The following is a 16896-nucleotide window of genomic DNA, read 5'->3' as shown; positions in this document are numbered from 1 at the left end:
AAGTTTTGCAATGTAGTTTTGATTTGGAATGAGGATTGGATTCTTCTCTCCCAGAGATAATTCAGGACTTAGTTTAAGTCTCCCTCCAACACGCAGAACTCCGAATGAATCAAGGAATGGGTCAAGTCGTGACACTTTGCTGTTTCTAGGAATTGGTTGGCCACTATTCAGGTTTTCTATTTCCTTACTGTACGACTCCTGTTGAATTTGTTTAATGATGAACGTTTCGGTTTCTCTGTAGATATCTGGTTCGTCTTCACTTTTACTGGTCACTTGAAATGTATCTCTGACAAAACGTTTCAAAGTCTTAAAGGCCACAACGAGATTTTTCCAGGTCGAGAATCTAGCAAAACGACGGGAGTCAAAGACTATCTCAGTTGTAATTTGAGTTTTGCTAGAAATAACATCTTGGCGGATTTCTTTGTCAGTTTCAGGATTGATGAGAGGATAGACAGTTTTGATCATATCCGAAGAATTTTTCAACCATTGAGGTCCAGTTATCCAGCGCTGTAGAGACGTAGTAATTGCTGTATGTGAATATCTTGTTGCAACATCAGCTGGATTTTTGTCAGTTGAGACGTAAGACCACTGAGACGGAGACGAGACTTTGTGAATTTTTTCCACACGGTTTGAAACATACACAAAAAATCTACGGGTTTTGTTACAAATGTAACCCAAGACGATTCTACTGTCAGTATAGTAATGAAATCGATCTTGAGGAATCTTCAAGTAGTCACAAACTGCTTCTCCTAACTCTGTGGCGAGAACTGCTGCGCACAGTTCGAGTCTCGGTATTGTGTGACCTTTCAGAGGTGCCAGTTTAGATTTTCCCATTAGAAATCCAAGAGAAGTTTCTCCAAATTCATCTGTCACTTGAAGATATGCCACCGCAGCTATCGCATGTTCTGACGCGTCTGAAAAGACATGAACATCCACTTGATGAGCCAAAGAAATGGAAGTGGCTACAATCATTCGGGGAACTCTGAAGTTATTAACAGATTGTAATGAATCAATCCAGATTCGCCATCTTCTCAAATGTTCCTCCGTAAGTGGTTCATCCCAGTGACATCCAGGAGATACAAGTTCACGGTGTAGAATTTTTCCACTGATAGTGACTGGAGAAATAAATCCCATTGGATCAAAGATACTGTTCATTGTCGATAGAAGGCCTCTGCGGGTGTAAGGTTTTTCAGCATTAGAGATTTTGAACACAAACATATCACAGTTTAAGTCCCACTGCATTCCTAAACTGTGTTGTACAGGTAAGTTGCATATGTCAGCACAATGATTTAGTTCCTTCAAATCGCTTCCTAGGTCATCTATAGGAAATGATTTCATCACATTAACACTGTTTGAAGCGATTTTGTGGAGACGAATGTTTCCGTTGTTTTTCAGTGCTGCTTGTGTTTTTCTCATCAGGTTGATTGCTTCTGATTCTGTAGCAAGCGACGTCAGTCCATCATCGACGTAAAAGTTGTTGTAAACAAATTTACGAACATCATCGTCACCAACAGATGATGCTTTTCGAAGTCCATAGGTGGCAACAGCTGGAGATGGTGTGTTACCGAAAACGTGAGCTTTCATTCGGTATTGTATTAAAGGTTTTTTAAAGTTGTTATCCTCGTACCAAAAAAATCTGAGGTAATCACGATGATCCTCATGAACACGAAATGCATAAAACATTTGCTGAATGTCACCACTGATAGCAATTGCATTTTTACGGAAACGCATGAGGATTCCAACAAGGTTGTTTGTTAAGTCTGGTCCAGACATTAACACACTGTTCAATGAAACGTCTTGAAACACAGCCGATGAGTCGAATACTCCTCGGATTTGATCGGGTTTTTTCGAATTGTACACCCCAAAAAGGGGTAAATACCAGCATTCCCCAGGTATGTCGGAAGGAGCAACTTCTGCTGCCCCACTAGCTAAGACTTTTGACATGAATGCTAAGAAGTGTTGTCGTTTGTGATGATCTTTCTTTAAACTTGTGTTGAGGATCAAAGCACGTTTCCAGGCCTGTGAATAATTGTTAGGCAACACTGGTTTTGACTCCTTGAAAGATAATGGTGCGGACTAAAAACCATCAGTGTCTTTGTGGAACTCTGCGTCCATAAGAGCTACAAACTTGCGGTCCTCAACAGAAGGTCCAATCTTGTTGTCAAATGGTGTTCGTATGAATATGTCATCATCATTGTCCTTGACATTGATATTGTTGTGACACACTGGAAAGGTGGTGCACCTTCCGTCATTAAGAATATGCGTTTTGTTTACATTCACTTCCTTTGGAGGATGAACTTTACCAATACAAATTTCACCAATGACGACCCATCCTAGTGGAAGACGTTGAGCAAAGGGTTGACCTTGGGTGCCAGTAATTTGGTCGCGCACATGATGTACATCGGGTAAGTCACGTCCTATGAGCAGTTCAACATTCACATTGCGATCTAGGGGTGGTATGAAAGGTGCAATGCATTGTAGATGCGGTTGTGATTTAGCGACTTTAGGAGTAGGTATTTCAAGATGCTCACTAGGAATAGAATCACATTCAATGACTTCCGGTAGGTTAAATGTAGTTGTACCATCCAAGGCTTTGACACATAATCCGTTCACACGGCGTCCAGCGACTGTCGTTACACCGGAGCATGACGTAAGAGTGTAGGGTTTACATTCTCCTGTAACTCCGAGTCGATCTATCAAATAAGGGGACACCAACGTCCGGTTGCTCTGGTCATCGATTGTCGCATAAACACGGATAACTTTCGCAGGATTTGATTGACAAAACACGTCCACTTAAACGATCTTCCCGCAAGAACGACTCCCATGTTTTCCTTCTTCATACTCCCCGCCATTGCTTAAGGCAGTTTTCGCTGTTGAGACTGGTGTAGGGGATTCGGGTTTTGAAGGACGACGATCAATGTGCATCGCTGCGACATGATAAGGATTACCACATATATCACATTTAATGTCCGCTGTACAATTTTTGGACACATGACTTTGTGAGGCACAACATCGGAAACATAATTTCTTATCACGTAGAATGTTTTGACGCTCACGTAGTGATTTTCTTTTGAAGCCACGGCATTCGTTCAAAGAATGTCCAGCATTGTGTATGGGACAACGTGTTGACAGAGTTGATGATACAATTTCAACTTTACGAGAAGTGACTGCGCCAGTAGGTCTAGGTTTGCTGTATGCCATGTTTGTGTTTGTGGACGGTTGACATACAAGTCCAGGATCGTTACGGATTTCACACATTTCACGGATGAACTCGACAAAAAAGGAAAATGGAGGGAATGCTACATCATTCCGTTTTTTATATCCAGCTGCTTGAGAGGTCCACTTGTCTTGTAGAGATATGGGTAGTTTGGCAACTATGGGTAGTACTCCAGTAGATGAATTGAAGTAGCTCAGACAAATTTCGTATTTTGGATTAGTCATCGCCGATTCAATTTCGGTGAGAATGTCCACGAGATCATACAATTTGGCATGATCTTTATTTGTGAGGGTTGGAAACGAGTGTAGTTTCTGTTTTAGAGCATGTTCCACCATCTCAGGTCTCCCATATTTATCGTTCAGTCTATCCCAAATACGCTTTACACCTAGGCTAGGATTGTTGGTGTTTGCGGAGCGCAGTGTGCGTGCAAACTTTGAGGACTCTGGACCCAACCATTTTACAAGTAAATCCATTTCCTCAAACTCTGTGACACCAAGTTCTAGTATAACACTCCGGAATGAAGAACTCCAAGAATTGAAATTTTCTGGACGATCATCAAAGTTGGTGAATCTTGTGAGTAGAAAATCTTTGCGTAGCAAAAACTTTGAAAAGTCGGCCATTGTCGAAGTGTTGTCGGTCCGTTGTGGTACTAGATTTGGAGCAGTAATCATATGAGGCAATGAATTTGTAGTAACACAAACTTGACGCATTGAATTCGAGGGAACGAACACTCGAGAAGCTGCATCCAATGGAGCACTCCGTTGATCAACTGAATTTGGAACACGCATCTGAGGCACTGAATTTGAAGGAACACTCACTTGAGACACTGAATTTAAAAGGACATTCACTTGAGACACTGAATCTTGAGAAGCACAAACTTGAGGCACTGAAATCGAGGTAGAACAAACTGGATTCACTGAATTAGAAGGCGCACACAATTGATGCATTTGATGAATTGGAATTGAAGGAACACAACCTTGATTAACTGCATTTAGATATCCCGGATGTCGGTCATCCGCCTCTGGATGTTGAACACTGATTGGTGGATTCTGTTCAAAATATGGTTGATTTTGTTGAATGTGGCCATCCTCGGTATTTGATGGGTTATGGTCGTGTTTGAGGATAAACGCACTCGTCATCTGTTCCCCTGAGTAGATCGGAAGATCAATCTTTTCTTCTTCTGTGAAGTCCGCTTCTGCTGAGATGATTTCTTTCTCCTGTCTGACGATACTAATTTTTGCTTCGATATCAGTTTTTTGTTTTAAAAGCTCACCTTCTCTCTTGATCAGCTCTAGTTTCGCCCTTTCAGCTTGCGCTTTAGCTCTTTGAAAACTTGATACATTAGACGACACATGACTTAGTGTTTCAAGGAGTTCAAATTTGGTTTCCTTCAACTCATCACTTGTTCTTTTTACAATTGAAAAACATTTGTTCATTGAAACTTCTAATTCATTTAACAAGTTGACCGCCTCCTCTGTATTTTGAGAAAGTAGATATTTCTTATAGTCTTCACTAGATATACAGAAATCTTTGAATTTCACAGAAATTAAACGTTCTACTTCTCTTATTTTTTGGAAGTCCTTTGCGCATGTTCCAGATGTTACAAGAGCATCCTCCACTTCCGCCCAGGTTTCATCGGTTTTACTTTTCAGCTTTTCACACTGTTCGTTGAACATGACGAGGCCTTTGGGTGTGAGTTTACGTATCCGTCGATCCTCAGCAGACATGCCAAACGAATTCACTAATTTTTTACTATTCTGCCTGGTGCAGGCAGATAGCTAACCTTGCACAACGCAAACAAAAGTCACACGGGTTTCATAGTTTATTTTGTGTGGAAAACGTTGCCGTCGTGAATAATATTGGTAAAAAACTACAACAAATAGAAATAACAAATTACTAAATAGGAAAATATAGAACCTTACTTCATACATAGAAAAAATATGTAAATTACTTTAAAGACCATAATGGCGTGCCATACTTTTGAGAATGTTTTATCTGCATAATAAAATTGTCATCTGTAACTAAACTTCAAAAATACAATTAAATACTGACAGATTTAAGCAATAACTTCAATAAAAAAGACTTACTTAGTGGCTCGAGGCACGCATCTAACAAGATTGAAGCCGATAGACAAAGTGAGACCGGACTGGTCAGTAAGGCTGACAGGAAGTGAGTGATTGACCAGATATACGTTGTAGTTAACTTGTACCAAAAAGGATTACCGGATATACTAAACTCAGAGTGGTTAACTTGTACAAAAATATTTCTGAAGAATTTAAATTTTAAACTATAGACAGCACAGTTGGACTATTGAATTCTTTATGATTGATACTTATTGGTTGGACTATTGAATTCTTTATGACTGATACTTATTGGTTGGACTATTGAATTCTCTATGATAGATACTTATTCGTTGGACTATTGAATTCTTTATGATTGATACTTATTGGTTGGACTATTGAATTCTTTATGATTGATACTAATTGGTTGGACTATTGAATTCTCTATGATTGATACTTATTGGTTGGACTATTGAATTCTTTATGATTGATACTGATTGGTTGGACTATTGAATTCTTTATGATTGATATTGGTTGGACTATTGAATTCTCTATGATTGATACTAATTGGTTGGACTATTGAATTCTCTATGATTGATACTTATTGGTTGGACTATTGAATTCTTTATGATTGATACTTATTGGTTGGACTATTGAATTCTTTATGATTGATATTTATTGGTTGGACTATTGAATTCTTTATGATTGATACTTATTGGTTGGACTATTGAATTCTTTATGATTGATACTTATTGGTTGGACGATTGAATTCTCTATGATTGATACTTATTGGTTGGACTATTGAATTCTTTATGATAGATACTTATTGGTTGGACGATTGAATTCTCTATGATTGATACTTATTGGTTGGACTATTGAATTCTTTATGATTGATACTTATTGGTTGGACTAACCAATTTGTTTGGATCTGACTTTTTTTGGACTGATTCATGAGGTTCAGACTAATCCCTTTGCTTGACAAATTCTTCTGGAAATGATCTTATAGGTTAGAATTACCCAAAAGAATGCGGCCGATCCCTTGAGTTGGGATTGATCAAATTGGGTGGGATAGATCCTAAAAGCTGATATTGATCCTATAGGCTGAGATTGGTCCTTTAGGCTGAGATTGATCGTATTGGGCAGGATTGATCCTATTGGGTAGGATTGATCCAGTAGGATGGAAATCATTCTACTGTGGTTTCATTAATATTCAAGGGTATCAATTTTCGTGGATAAAGTGAAAATCACAGTTTCAAGGATACATAAATTTGTGGCCAATGACCCTTTCAATACAAAATGTTAATAGAAATTGCATTTCAATGAACATTTTATTTCATGGATCAACTCAACAACAAAATGCACGAAAATTGGTATTCAACGAATATTGATGAAACCACACTATTTGTTGGGACCTTGATCCTGTGTGTTAAGTGCAAATACTGTCTTCCATTGAGGTGTCGGTGGTGGCTACTATTGGTTGAATTAATCCATTTGTTACAATAAGTCCTATTGGTTGAATTAATCCATTTGTTACAAGAAGTCCTATTGGTTGAATTAATCCATTTGTTACAAGAAGTCCTATTGGTTGGAATGATAACCTCATAGGAAAACATCAATATCTGCTTGTTGGTACTAACACCGTTTTATATTGTATCACTATGTATGTTGTAAGTGGTGGCTCGGCCTGTCAGGAACAGCTGATAGACGCCGCAAAGGATGTGGCTCACTCTGTTGAGGGAATTGTGGAGGCGGCCCAGCAGTCCTGCCGCGACGACAAGCTTCTGGCCGACCTAGCCGCCGCAGCCACCGCGGTTACTCAGGCTCTTAACGACCTGCTACAGCACATCAAGAAGGGGGCAGGACCCACCGCTGTAAGTGGGATTGTCACTGTTTTCTTTTTCTTAAGCTTTATTTTCTCTCTCTCTCTCTCTCTCTCTCTCTCTCTCTCTCTCTCTCTCTCTATCTCTCTCCTGTTACACAATATTAAATGAAGAAAGGTATGACATTGAAGTTTTGGTTATAATGACGGTACAATGATTCGATATTGTTATGATACTGAGATCATGAACTCTTCTGTGCAGTGAGGTAGTAAATGTATGTTTTTGATTGACAGGCTGGAGAGTCCCACGAGGATGCAGTGGACATGATCCTGACTGTGACGGACAGACTGTTCAGTAGTGTGGGCGACGCCCATGAGATGGTGAGACAGGCCAGGCAGCTAGCTCAGGTAAGCTCACAAATATCTCACACCTCTCTCATAAGTTCAATTCCATAAAAGTCAATGCTAGATTGGGTTAGCACCTACATGGCTCAGAAATTTAACATTGTTGACTGTTTCAATATATTTACTTGTTTATGATATAATTTTTGACCTTAATATATTTTGTTTTCAAGCGACCTCTTCATTGGTTGGGGCCATCAGGGGAGAAGCCGAGGGCCACTCTGACTAGGACATGCAGAAACGGCTCCTGGCCGCCGCCAGACAACTCGCTGATGCTACCGCGAACATGGTGGACGCTGCCAAGGTAAGGAAAAGTTGTGTGCATTGAACAATGAGATGGAAAGTGTAATAGTATCCTAGTATACTGTGTTTCTGGTTATGTAGACATTTGTAGGCCGCAGAGCATATGATAATAAAGGTAAAGCAGCTGAAACTGTAGAATGCAATATTGAGTTAAACGTTTGAGAAGTAAATTGTTATATTTGTTACAGAGTTGTATATCACAGTGAACAGCTATATCATGTTTAACATTTGTAAAGTCAAATGTTATATTTGATACAGAGTTGTGTATTACAGTGAACAGCGATATCATGTTTAACATTTGTAAAGTCAATGTAATATTTGTTACAGAGTTGTATATCACAGTGAACAGCTATATCATGTTTAACATTTGTAAAGTCAAATGTTATATTTGTTACAGAGTTGTATATCACAGTGAACAGCTATATCATGTTTAACATTTGTAAAGTCAATGTTATATTTGTTACAGAGTTGTATATCACAGTGAACAGCTATATCATGTTTAACATTTGTAAAGTCAAATGTTATATTTGTTACAGAGTTGTATATCACAGTGAACAGCTATATCATGTTTAACATTTGTAAAGTCAAATGTTATATTTGTTACAGAGTTGTATATTACAGGGGACAGCTATATCATGTTTAACATTTGTAAAGTCAAATGTTATATTTGTTACAGAGTTGTGTATTACAGTGACAGCTATATCATGTTCAATCAATTTCAGTAAAGTGTTATATTCTAATATTACAGGGCTGTGCGTCGAGTCCGAACGACTCAGAGCAGCAGAAGAGACTAAGAGGCGCTTCAGAGGATCTCCGGGCTGCCACAAATATCGCCGCCAGCAACGCCCTCAAAAAGAAACTCATCAGGAGGCTAGAGGTCAGAGACTCATTAAGTGTCGTTTAATTATCTCTAGAACCTGTAATTTAATTGCAGTAAATGATATACGACATGATGGCTTGATATTACAATCATGTTTTGTGATGAGACTTTACATGAGTCATTTAGGTGTATTATGGTTACAACCATACTTTGATATTTAATTGGATTGCAAAACAGATATATAACAATCGTACTTTATCATGTAATTGGTCTTTAAGAGATTATATCTATGTTTTGTAGAACGCCGCGCGTCGCACCGCCTCAGCCACCACACAGCTGATTAACGCCTCAAAGAACGCTAACAAATCCAACACTAACAAAACCTCGGAACATCAACTGACTCAACAGTGCCAGGTAAGCAGTGATGGGGACATCATTCCATAATTCTTATCAATAAAAGAAGTCCCAATTCAATTAACATAATGGTGGAAACACTTAGCTATGGGAGGTATAGTAGATTGGCCAGTAAGCTAAGGGTTCTTGGTTTAAATCCTGCTGTAATTGACTCGACTGTGCCAGGTATGGATTCATTGTTATTTCATCACAACTTAACTTGCACGAAGGTGGAAACACTTAATACATATCTGGGTCCTAGTTTATGGCCAGTCAGCTACAGGTCACTGGATCAAATCCTGCAATAGGCACATCATGTTTCCGGCTGAAAAAACAATAACAGCCAGTGGTGTCACTTAACAGGTGCACAGGTAAAGCACCCAAGCCACGTGCAGTGAGTCGTGACTAATTCTGTCTGGCCAGCGCGGTCGGTAAAAATCAAAGTGAGTTTGGAACAAGTTTATACAAGCTACAGCGTAGAAACCTACTTAATCATTTTCCTCTTGAGATTGTACTTCATAGATGAAGTGAAGCTCGAAGAAAAAGTGTAAAAGAATTTCACAAGAGTTTTTAAAGTTTATAGTACCGGTACTATGAATTACAGGGATGCTATAGACATTACAACAGAGATCATTTTTAAATGATACTGGAGAAATACATGTTGTTTTGTTAATTAAAAATCTATCCTATATATATAAGGCAAAAAATAATTTTAATGAATATTATTTTCTGGTATTTTCTTAACTGGGTTTCACTGCAAATTCAAAATAGGCAAAATAAATTTTCTGTGTTTACCATAAATGTCAGCATGCAGTGATGGTTCAATACTGAACAATAAGATGACTTAATATAAAAAGTGGCACTATATTGGCTTCTTGTATTGTACCATGCAAACAAAATAATAGTTTTCTGAACATGTACAGCAACACAAGTTGTAATTGCACACTGGTAGTCATAGAAATAATAAAATTTAAAATGATTGCAAATGCATTAATTACAATGATAAATAAGGTATCTAACAGTATTTTTAATATATACCGGGTATTTGCATTTCACGTGAAAAAACGTCGTTTACGCAAAATCTCCCCCTTAGCCAAGTAGGTAAGGGGGAGATTCTCCCACATAGCATCTTTGAAAGGTTAACAGATATGTCAATGCCAGCAAGGAAATATCAGAGAAATAACATGAACCGCTGTGTATCGGGAAAAACAGATATATGTGTGTATATCTCTATGTTAGAAGTCTGTAGGGTATCAGGCTATGTATCATATATATACAAGCAACATCTTGTGTACTAAGTGAAAAAGTACTTTGATGAATGGAGGAGATTATCTACTTTTCATACCTTTGCCAAGGTCTAAAATCAGTTTTGTATTAAGAATTAATATTTTAACTAACAATTTTACTTCATACACAGAGTGAACTTGTAATGACTTTGCTTTGATTAACTTGTAATTATTTCTAACCTTGTCACCAAGATGTGTTTTGTTTAGAGATGATTTAGAGTTTTCTCCCCTTGTAGGTGTTGTCAGCAGCAACAGTGGTTGCTAAGCACACGTCGGCCCTGTGTAACGCCTGTCGCCTGGCCTCCAGCAAGACCTCCAATCCTGTCGCTAAGCGACACTTTGTACAGAGTGCCAAGGACGTTGCCAACAGCACAGCCAACCTGGTCAAGGCCATCAAGGTGAGTGTCAAGGTCAAATGTCAAGATCTTAAGTGTACATTTCTATTTGTTATAATTTGTGTTTGGTTAAATTGTATGAAATTTCTTATGGGTTTTGTACCTTAAGCTTCCCAACGATTTAAATGATATTCTGCTATATTACTGAGATCATTATTAAGGCGCTGGACCAGGATTTCACAGAGGAGAACCGCCAGCGATGTGCGGAGGCCGCCAAACCACTGACAGATGCAGTGGATGAACTCACCACATTTGCCTCCTCTCCCGAGTTTGCCAGCATGCCAGCCAAGATCAGCCCTGAGGTAATTACAGATGATCGATGGAGCGTGTCACATGGTGACGGCCGCCAAACAGCTGGCTGTCAACCCGAAGGACCCGCCCACTTATCAACTGTACTCCAACCACTCCAAGAGTGTGTCCGAGGCCATCAAACGACTCGTGTTCTCCATCAAGTAAGTTTGTCCACCATTAGTAAGTCTTTCCTTCATCAAGTAAGTGTATAGTGCAAGTCTTTATTATAATGCCAGCTCCTAACGTTGGTCAGCATTTCTAGATTTACAAAAGTGTTAGCTCTTCAATAGCCTGGTTCATTCCTAAAAGTGATTTTAAATTTTCGGACAGGTAAATTATTGTATTTTACTGTATTTCTGTGTACCTGGATTTTAAATTTGTTTGAGGTCCATTCCACTTTACATCCATTATTTCTTGACACATATTATAGTATATGACTGTATACTTTCAAGGAATGTAAAAATCTTGAACTGAACATATATCCTGTAAAACATCAGGACCTGTTTGACTATATACATCTGTATATTTCAGGGACTGTGCGCCGGGTCAGCGTGAGTGTGACGAGTCGATCGACAAACTGAACCGCTCCATCCGCGACCTGGACCATGCCTCACTGGCTGCCATCAGTCAGAGTCTACAGCAACGGACCGAGAAATCCCTCAGGGTCAGTACTTATTCCACCTAAAACCACCTTTTCCCCATCCACTAATATATCTCCATGTGTCCAGATTTGTAAATTATCAACCCCTCATTCCCAATATCTAGATATTTAAGTTTTCATATCTTCCCTTTCATGTCTAGATTTTTAAGGTATCACCCCCTCCCTTGTTTCAACAGTTTAACAGATTTATTTGATAGTTCACCTCTCTCTCCCCCCCCCCCCTTTATTAAAATTTTAAAGTAATCAAAATGTGCTCAATTTTCAATATTCGTAGATAATCATTAATTATTATTGTTGAATGGTATTATAGGGATTCAAAGAACAGATGATTGGGAGTGCAAGAGAAATCCATGACCTTTGTTCCAAACAACAGACCCACATCCTGGACCTGACTAAGACCGTGGCCGAGTCGGCACTTCAGTTCATGTACTCCTGTAAGGAAGGGGGAGGCAACCCTAATGTAGGTGTACCTTAAGATAGAAGGGAGAATGTACCTTAAGATAGAAGGGGGAAGTGTACTTTAAGATTGAAGGGAGGGGAGTGTACCTTAAGATGGAAGGGGGAGTGTACCTTAAGATGGAAGGGAGGGGTGTACCTTAAGATGGAAGGGGGAGTGTACCTTAAGATAGAAGGGAGAATGTACCTTAAGATGGAAGGGAGGGGTGTACCTGAAAACAGAAGGGGTGGTGTACCTTAAGATGGAAGGGAGGGGTGTCCCTTAAGATGGAAGGGGGAGTGTACCTTAAGATGGAAGGGAAGGGTGTACCTGAAGACAGAAGATGGAGTATACCTTAAGGTAGAAGGAGTAGTGAACCTAAAGATAGAAGGTGGGGGCAACCCTAGGTAGGTGTACAGTAAGAGAGAAGAGGAATGAGCTTAAAGAAAAAAGAGGGAGTGTGTACCTTATTATAAAAGGAGAGTGTACCTTAAGATAGGAGGGGGAGGCAACCCAAAGATAAGATAGAGAGGTTAGGCATGTTTAAGTCTGGACTTCATAGCAAATCCTTACAATAGACAAGTGTGTGCACGGATCTTCTGTAGACTACAATATCTTGTTTTATGTTGTAGGCCCCTAAGCACACCCATGATAACATAGACACAGCAGCAGACAACACAATGGACGTCGTACAAGACCTGTTACAGTCTCTGGAGGAGGCCGCCTCACAGGCCGGCGTAGTCAACAGTATGATAGAGAAACTCACCAAATCAATCACTAAGGTGGGTACAATCTTTACTTAAAAGACCTTCTTTCCTCCAAAATTGGCTCTGTTTAAAGTCCCCAATATTGTGTTGATAGTGGCACTGGAGGAAGAATTTGATCGACTTTAATTTTTTAAAATCATGAAATTTTAACAAACTTATGCCATTATGAACATTTTGGATACATATCGGTGTAACATAATAAGGTCTATTAAATAAAGGAGTCTGTGTTTACAATATTGACCCCCCTTTGTTTCTATGGTTACAGACGGACGAGCAGGTAATGGTGAGAGAGGGGATGTCCTTCGTGGAGTACCGGTCCAACATGGTCAGTCTGGCCAAGAAGATCGCCATGACGACGCAGGAGATGGTGGGCAAGGCGGGGGTGAACCCGGGCGACCTCGGGCGACTGGCCAATCAGCTGACACGAGTCTACGATATGTTGGCCAGTAACTCCGCAAATGCCGCTGCAACCTCCAACAGTCAGGATGTAAGTGGAGTCACAAGTCTGTTACAATGTCTGGTGATTCCTAGTTTATTGGTTTATCCGTTATTCTAAAACTGTTTTGTGGACAAATTTGGATGGATATTGTGTGCTGTGTGTACTGTTAAGTCAAGAATATGGTTATCTGCATGAACAAGTGTTTATTTGGTTTTATTTTTATTACCGATAATTCCAATGGAGTTACAGAAGTCAATTAATTACTGGTCATCAAGGGACTTTGTGTTCTGTAGGTGAATATAATATGTTTTACCTATCTAAGCTCCTGAAATTTCTGGTATCTTTCGGTGCTAGGACGGGGATGTCCATTACAATTGTAGCCAATGTGTCACATAGTGTTGGTTTTTTAATTGTGATTTTTACACAAATAATCTTGTATGTTGTAGTAAACATTATATTCAAAGGGGAATAACTCAAAATTTGTATTTTTCAGTCAGGATGAAAAAACAGTTATTCCCCTTGAGAATGAGAAATGAATTTGATGGTGTTTATCCCTGACAGTTTTATTGGTAGGATTGAATATCAATTAATGTATTTTTACAATATATCGTGATCATTTGGAAAGAAGTGATCTGATAAGCTTTTGATAAGAATTTGATAAGTTTTAGATGTTTTTTTATACAATGTTATGTAGTTTTAATTTCAATATATTAATAGTTGATGTTAGTTTAATTCATTAAGTTTGAGCTGTGCATGTATAACAATTGGTGCATCATATATTGCTTGTTGTCCTCAAAAGGTAGGTCACAATGACCCAATTAGAATCATGGTAGTTTATGGTGAAACTATTTTGAACATATCTATTTGAAAAATAAACAAACTTGTGTTTTAGAAATGATGTACCATTAATCATACCAGAAGTCATGTACTCATGTATTTATCAATGTGAAAGTAGGTCATGATGACCTGAATTTGTAAGGCATGTTGTTAATCCTATGTGTTTGTTAATGGTGTTTAAGCACATTTCTCACACTCTGTATCTCTGTTGACCAGATAGATAGGACAACTCAAGTTAATGTCATTTTCTTTGGAGAAATATTGTACGTAAGTTTAAGCGTGATTGGTTTTTTTTTGTGTTTACCCATACAATGAACGTGATGAAATACATTTATAACTTATATATAGTATTATGTTCATTTTATTGTGTTTACGCATACCATAAAAAACATAATACTTGTATACAAATGATGTTTCGGGAAATGTAGCGAGCTGTAGATAAAAGTCAATAAACTTAAAGAGACATGTCTATATTGTTTGTCTTTTTTCATAGTCAGGCAGTACTGTAATACATGGTACAACATGAGGACACGGATTAATCAGACAGACTTCACCATTGTTAACAGTTCAACGTATTCAGACAATACTGTAACTTTATGTACAAGAACTAGAACATTATTTATTGAGGTGAACCATGTCAAGTTGAGTGTACCAATGTCCTTTTGTATTCACAATGATGTTTTTATTACTCAACAATAAATTAGAAATAATGATTTCCAAGTACCCAGGGTCAATTAAACCATTTATTAATATGGCAGCTTGGTTCATCCTTGAGCAGTATTATAAACACTGTTATTATACTGTAGTTTTTTAGCTCACCCGAACAAAAAGTTCGAGGGAGCTTTACTGATCACCTGTTGTCTGGCGTCCGTCCGTCTGTCTGTAAACTTTTTACATTTTTGACTTTTTCTCTAAAACCACTGGACCAAATTTAACCAAACTTAATAAAAAGCATTCTTATGGTAAGGGAATTTTAAATTATGAAAATGAAGGGTGCAGCCCTTTTCCAAAGGGAGATAATTGAGAAACAGTGAGTATAGGGTGTGTGTCTTTAAAATCTTCTTCTCAAGAACAACTGAACCAGAAATGCCAAAATTCACACAAAAGCTTGCTTATATAGTGAAGATTCTAAATTATAAAAATCATGACCCTCAGACCTAAACTGGGGCTTCAGTCGCGGTTCAAAGTTTAATCTGGAACCACGTAGAAAAGATAATGTTTAAAAATCTTCTCGAGAACCACAACAACAGAAATGCCAAAATTTACACCAAAGATAATTTCTATAGAAAAGATTCTAAAATGTAAAAATCATGATCATGACAATCGGACCAAAACTGGGGCCTCAGGCGGGGTTCAAAATTTGATTTAGAAATACATAGAAAAAATGTTTAAGAATTTTCTTCTCAAGAACCACTGCACCAGAAACGTTAATATTTACTCAAAAGTTGTTAATATAGTGAAGATTGATAGTTAAAATTGAGGCCCGATGCGGGGTTCAAAGTTTGGCATAGAAATACATAGGAAAATGTTGAAAATTGTCCTCTCAAAAACCACTGCACCAGAAACGCCAATATTTACTCAGAAGCTTGTTTATACAGTGAAAAAATTGGGGTCTGAGGCGGGGTTCAATGTTTAACGTATATCTTTAAAAATCTTCTTCTGAAGAACTATAATGCTTCAATTTGTGAGATTACTTTGCAGGCTTCCTTAAATAATGTAATCAATAAAGGCATGCCCAACGGACTAATACTGATACTAATTATATAATAGTGTTGTGTTGTGCATGTACTATGCCTAAATAGTAGTCAGGGTTTGATACATAGTGCACGAGCCGGAGTGCACAACACAACACTATTGTTATTATTATGCCGACTGTTGAATATAATGATGTGCTTTGCTAGTAGCTGTGACGTTCGAGTGTTGAAAAGTCCCTAAAAATAATCACCGGAAAAAAGTTTTTTTTTTAAATAATCAATTGATTTGACTGTTTATTTAATCAACAAGTTGTTGTACAATAAAAAGTTAACAAAAGTTTATGTTCTTTTCAAGAAATGATAGACGTTTGGCCTTACCGAGAAAACTCGAAATGTTAAGCAGACGAAATCTCATTGAAATTTTTTTCTTGTTCATTCTTTATCAAGCGCCATTTAAAAAAGCGTTTTTGTGATTCTCATGTAGAATTTCTTTGTAAAATGTTCAATCAATTTGTTCAAAAGTTTATTAGAAACTTTAACTTTAAAATTACCGTCAATTATGAAGTGTTTTTGGAAAAATAAATAATTTCAATTGTTTGATGTTAGTTTTATATATCTACGTTATATATATATAAATACCATTACTTATAATAACGGCTAATATAGCGTAGCGGTAACGCGTTGGGCTTCATGCTAGAATGATTTTTGCGTCGTGAGTTCGAATTCCGCTGTCGGCGCTTCAAAGATTTTCGTTGAAAACATTTGCCGTGCTCTATTTCGGCATAGTATGCTTACGCTATATAAATCCTTTAATACTATGCGAAAATAGATGAGCTTTGAATATATAGTGACAAACTGACAGAAGGCATAATAATTACTAATTACTGGGGCCCCAAAAGAGGTTCAAAGTTTAACAAATATATTTTAGGAAAAATGTTTAAAATTTTCTTCATGAGAAATAAATAATCTACAGTTTGTGAGATTACTAAGCAAGCATCCTAAGATAGTGTAGACTTTAATTTGTTAAAGCTAACCAAAATCCACAGAACAATACTGAGGCCCAAAAAGGATTGAAA

At 37.9% G+C, this 16896-nt stretch overlaps 2 protein-coding genes and 2 pseudogenes across 3 annotated transcripts in view; 3 read left to right on the top strand and 1 right to left on the bottom strand.

Moving 5' to 3' along the window:
- LOC128171876 (talin-1-like) overlaps positions 1 to 14585 on the top strand; it is a 97687-nt pseudogene extending 83102 nt beyond the window's left edge.
- Positions 1 to 16896, top strand: part of LOC128171377 (uncharacterized) — a 253998-nt gene that overhangs the window by 43996 nt on the left and 193106 nt on the right. The window lies entirely within an intron of this gene.
- On the bottom strand, positions 2578 to 5512 carry LOC128171360 (uncharacterized). Its single transcript, XM_052837140.1, has 2 exons — positions 5305 to 5512; positions 2578 to 5087 (listed from the first exon to the last, which is right to left on the bottom strand). Exon 2 carries the CDS (start codon positions 4942 to 4944, stop codon positions 2794 to 2796), a length of 2151 nt encoding a protein of 716 aa, XP_052693100.1. The 5' UTR covers positions 4945 to 5087; positions 5305 to 5512; the 3' UTR covers positions 2578 to 2793.
- LOC128171455 (talin-1-like) lies at positions 6936 to 8676 on the top strand (annotated as a pseudogene).

Source organism: Crassostrea angulata, chromosome 2 (genome assembly GCF_025612915.1).
Source record: "Crassostrea angulata isolate pt1a10 chromosome 2, ASM2561291v2, whole genome shotgun sequence".
In the NCBI taxonomy this organism is placed as follows: domain Eukaryota; kingdom Metazoa; phylum Mollusca; class Bivalvia; order Ostreida; family Ostreidae; genus Magallana; species Magallana angulata.
This window is presented reverse-complemented; position numbering and strand designations above follow the sequence as displayed.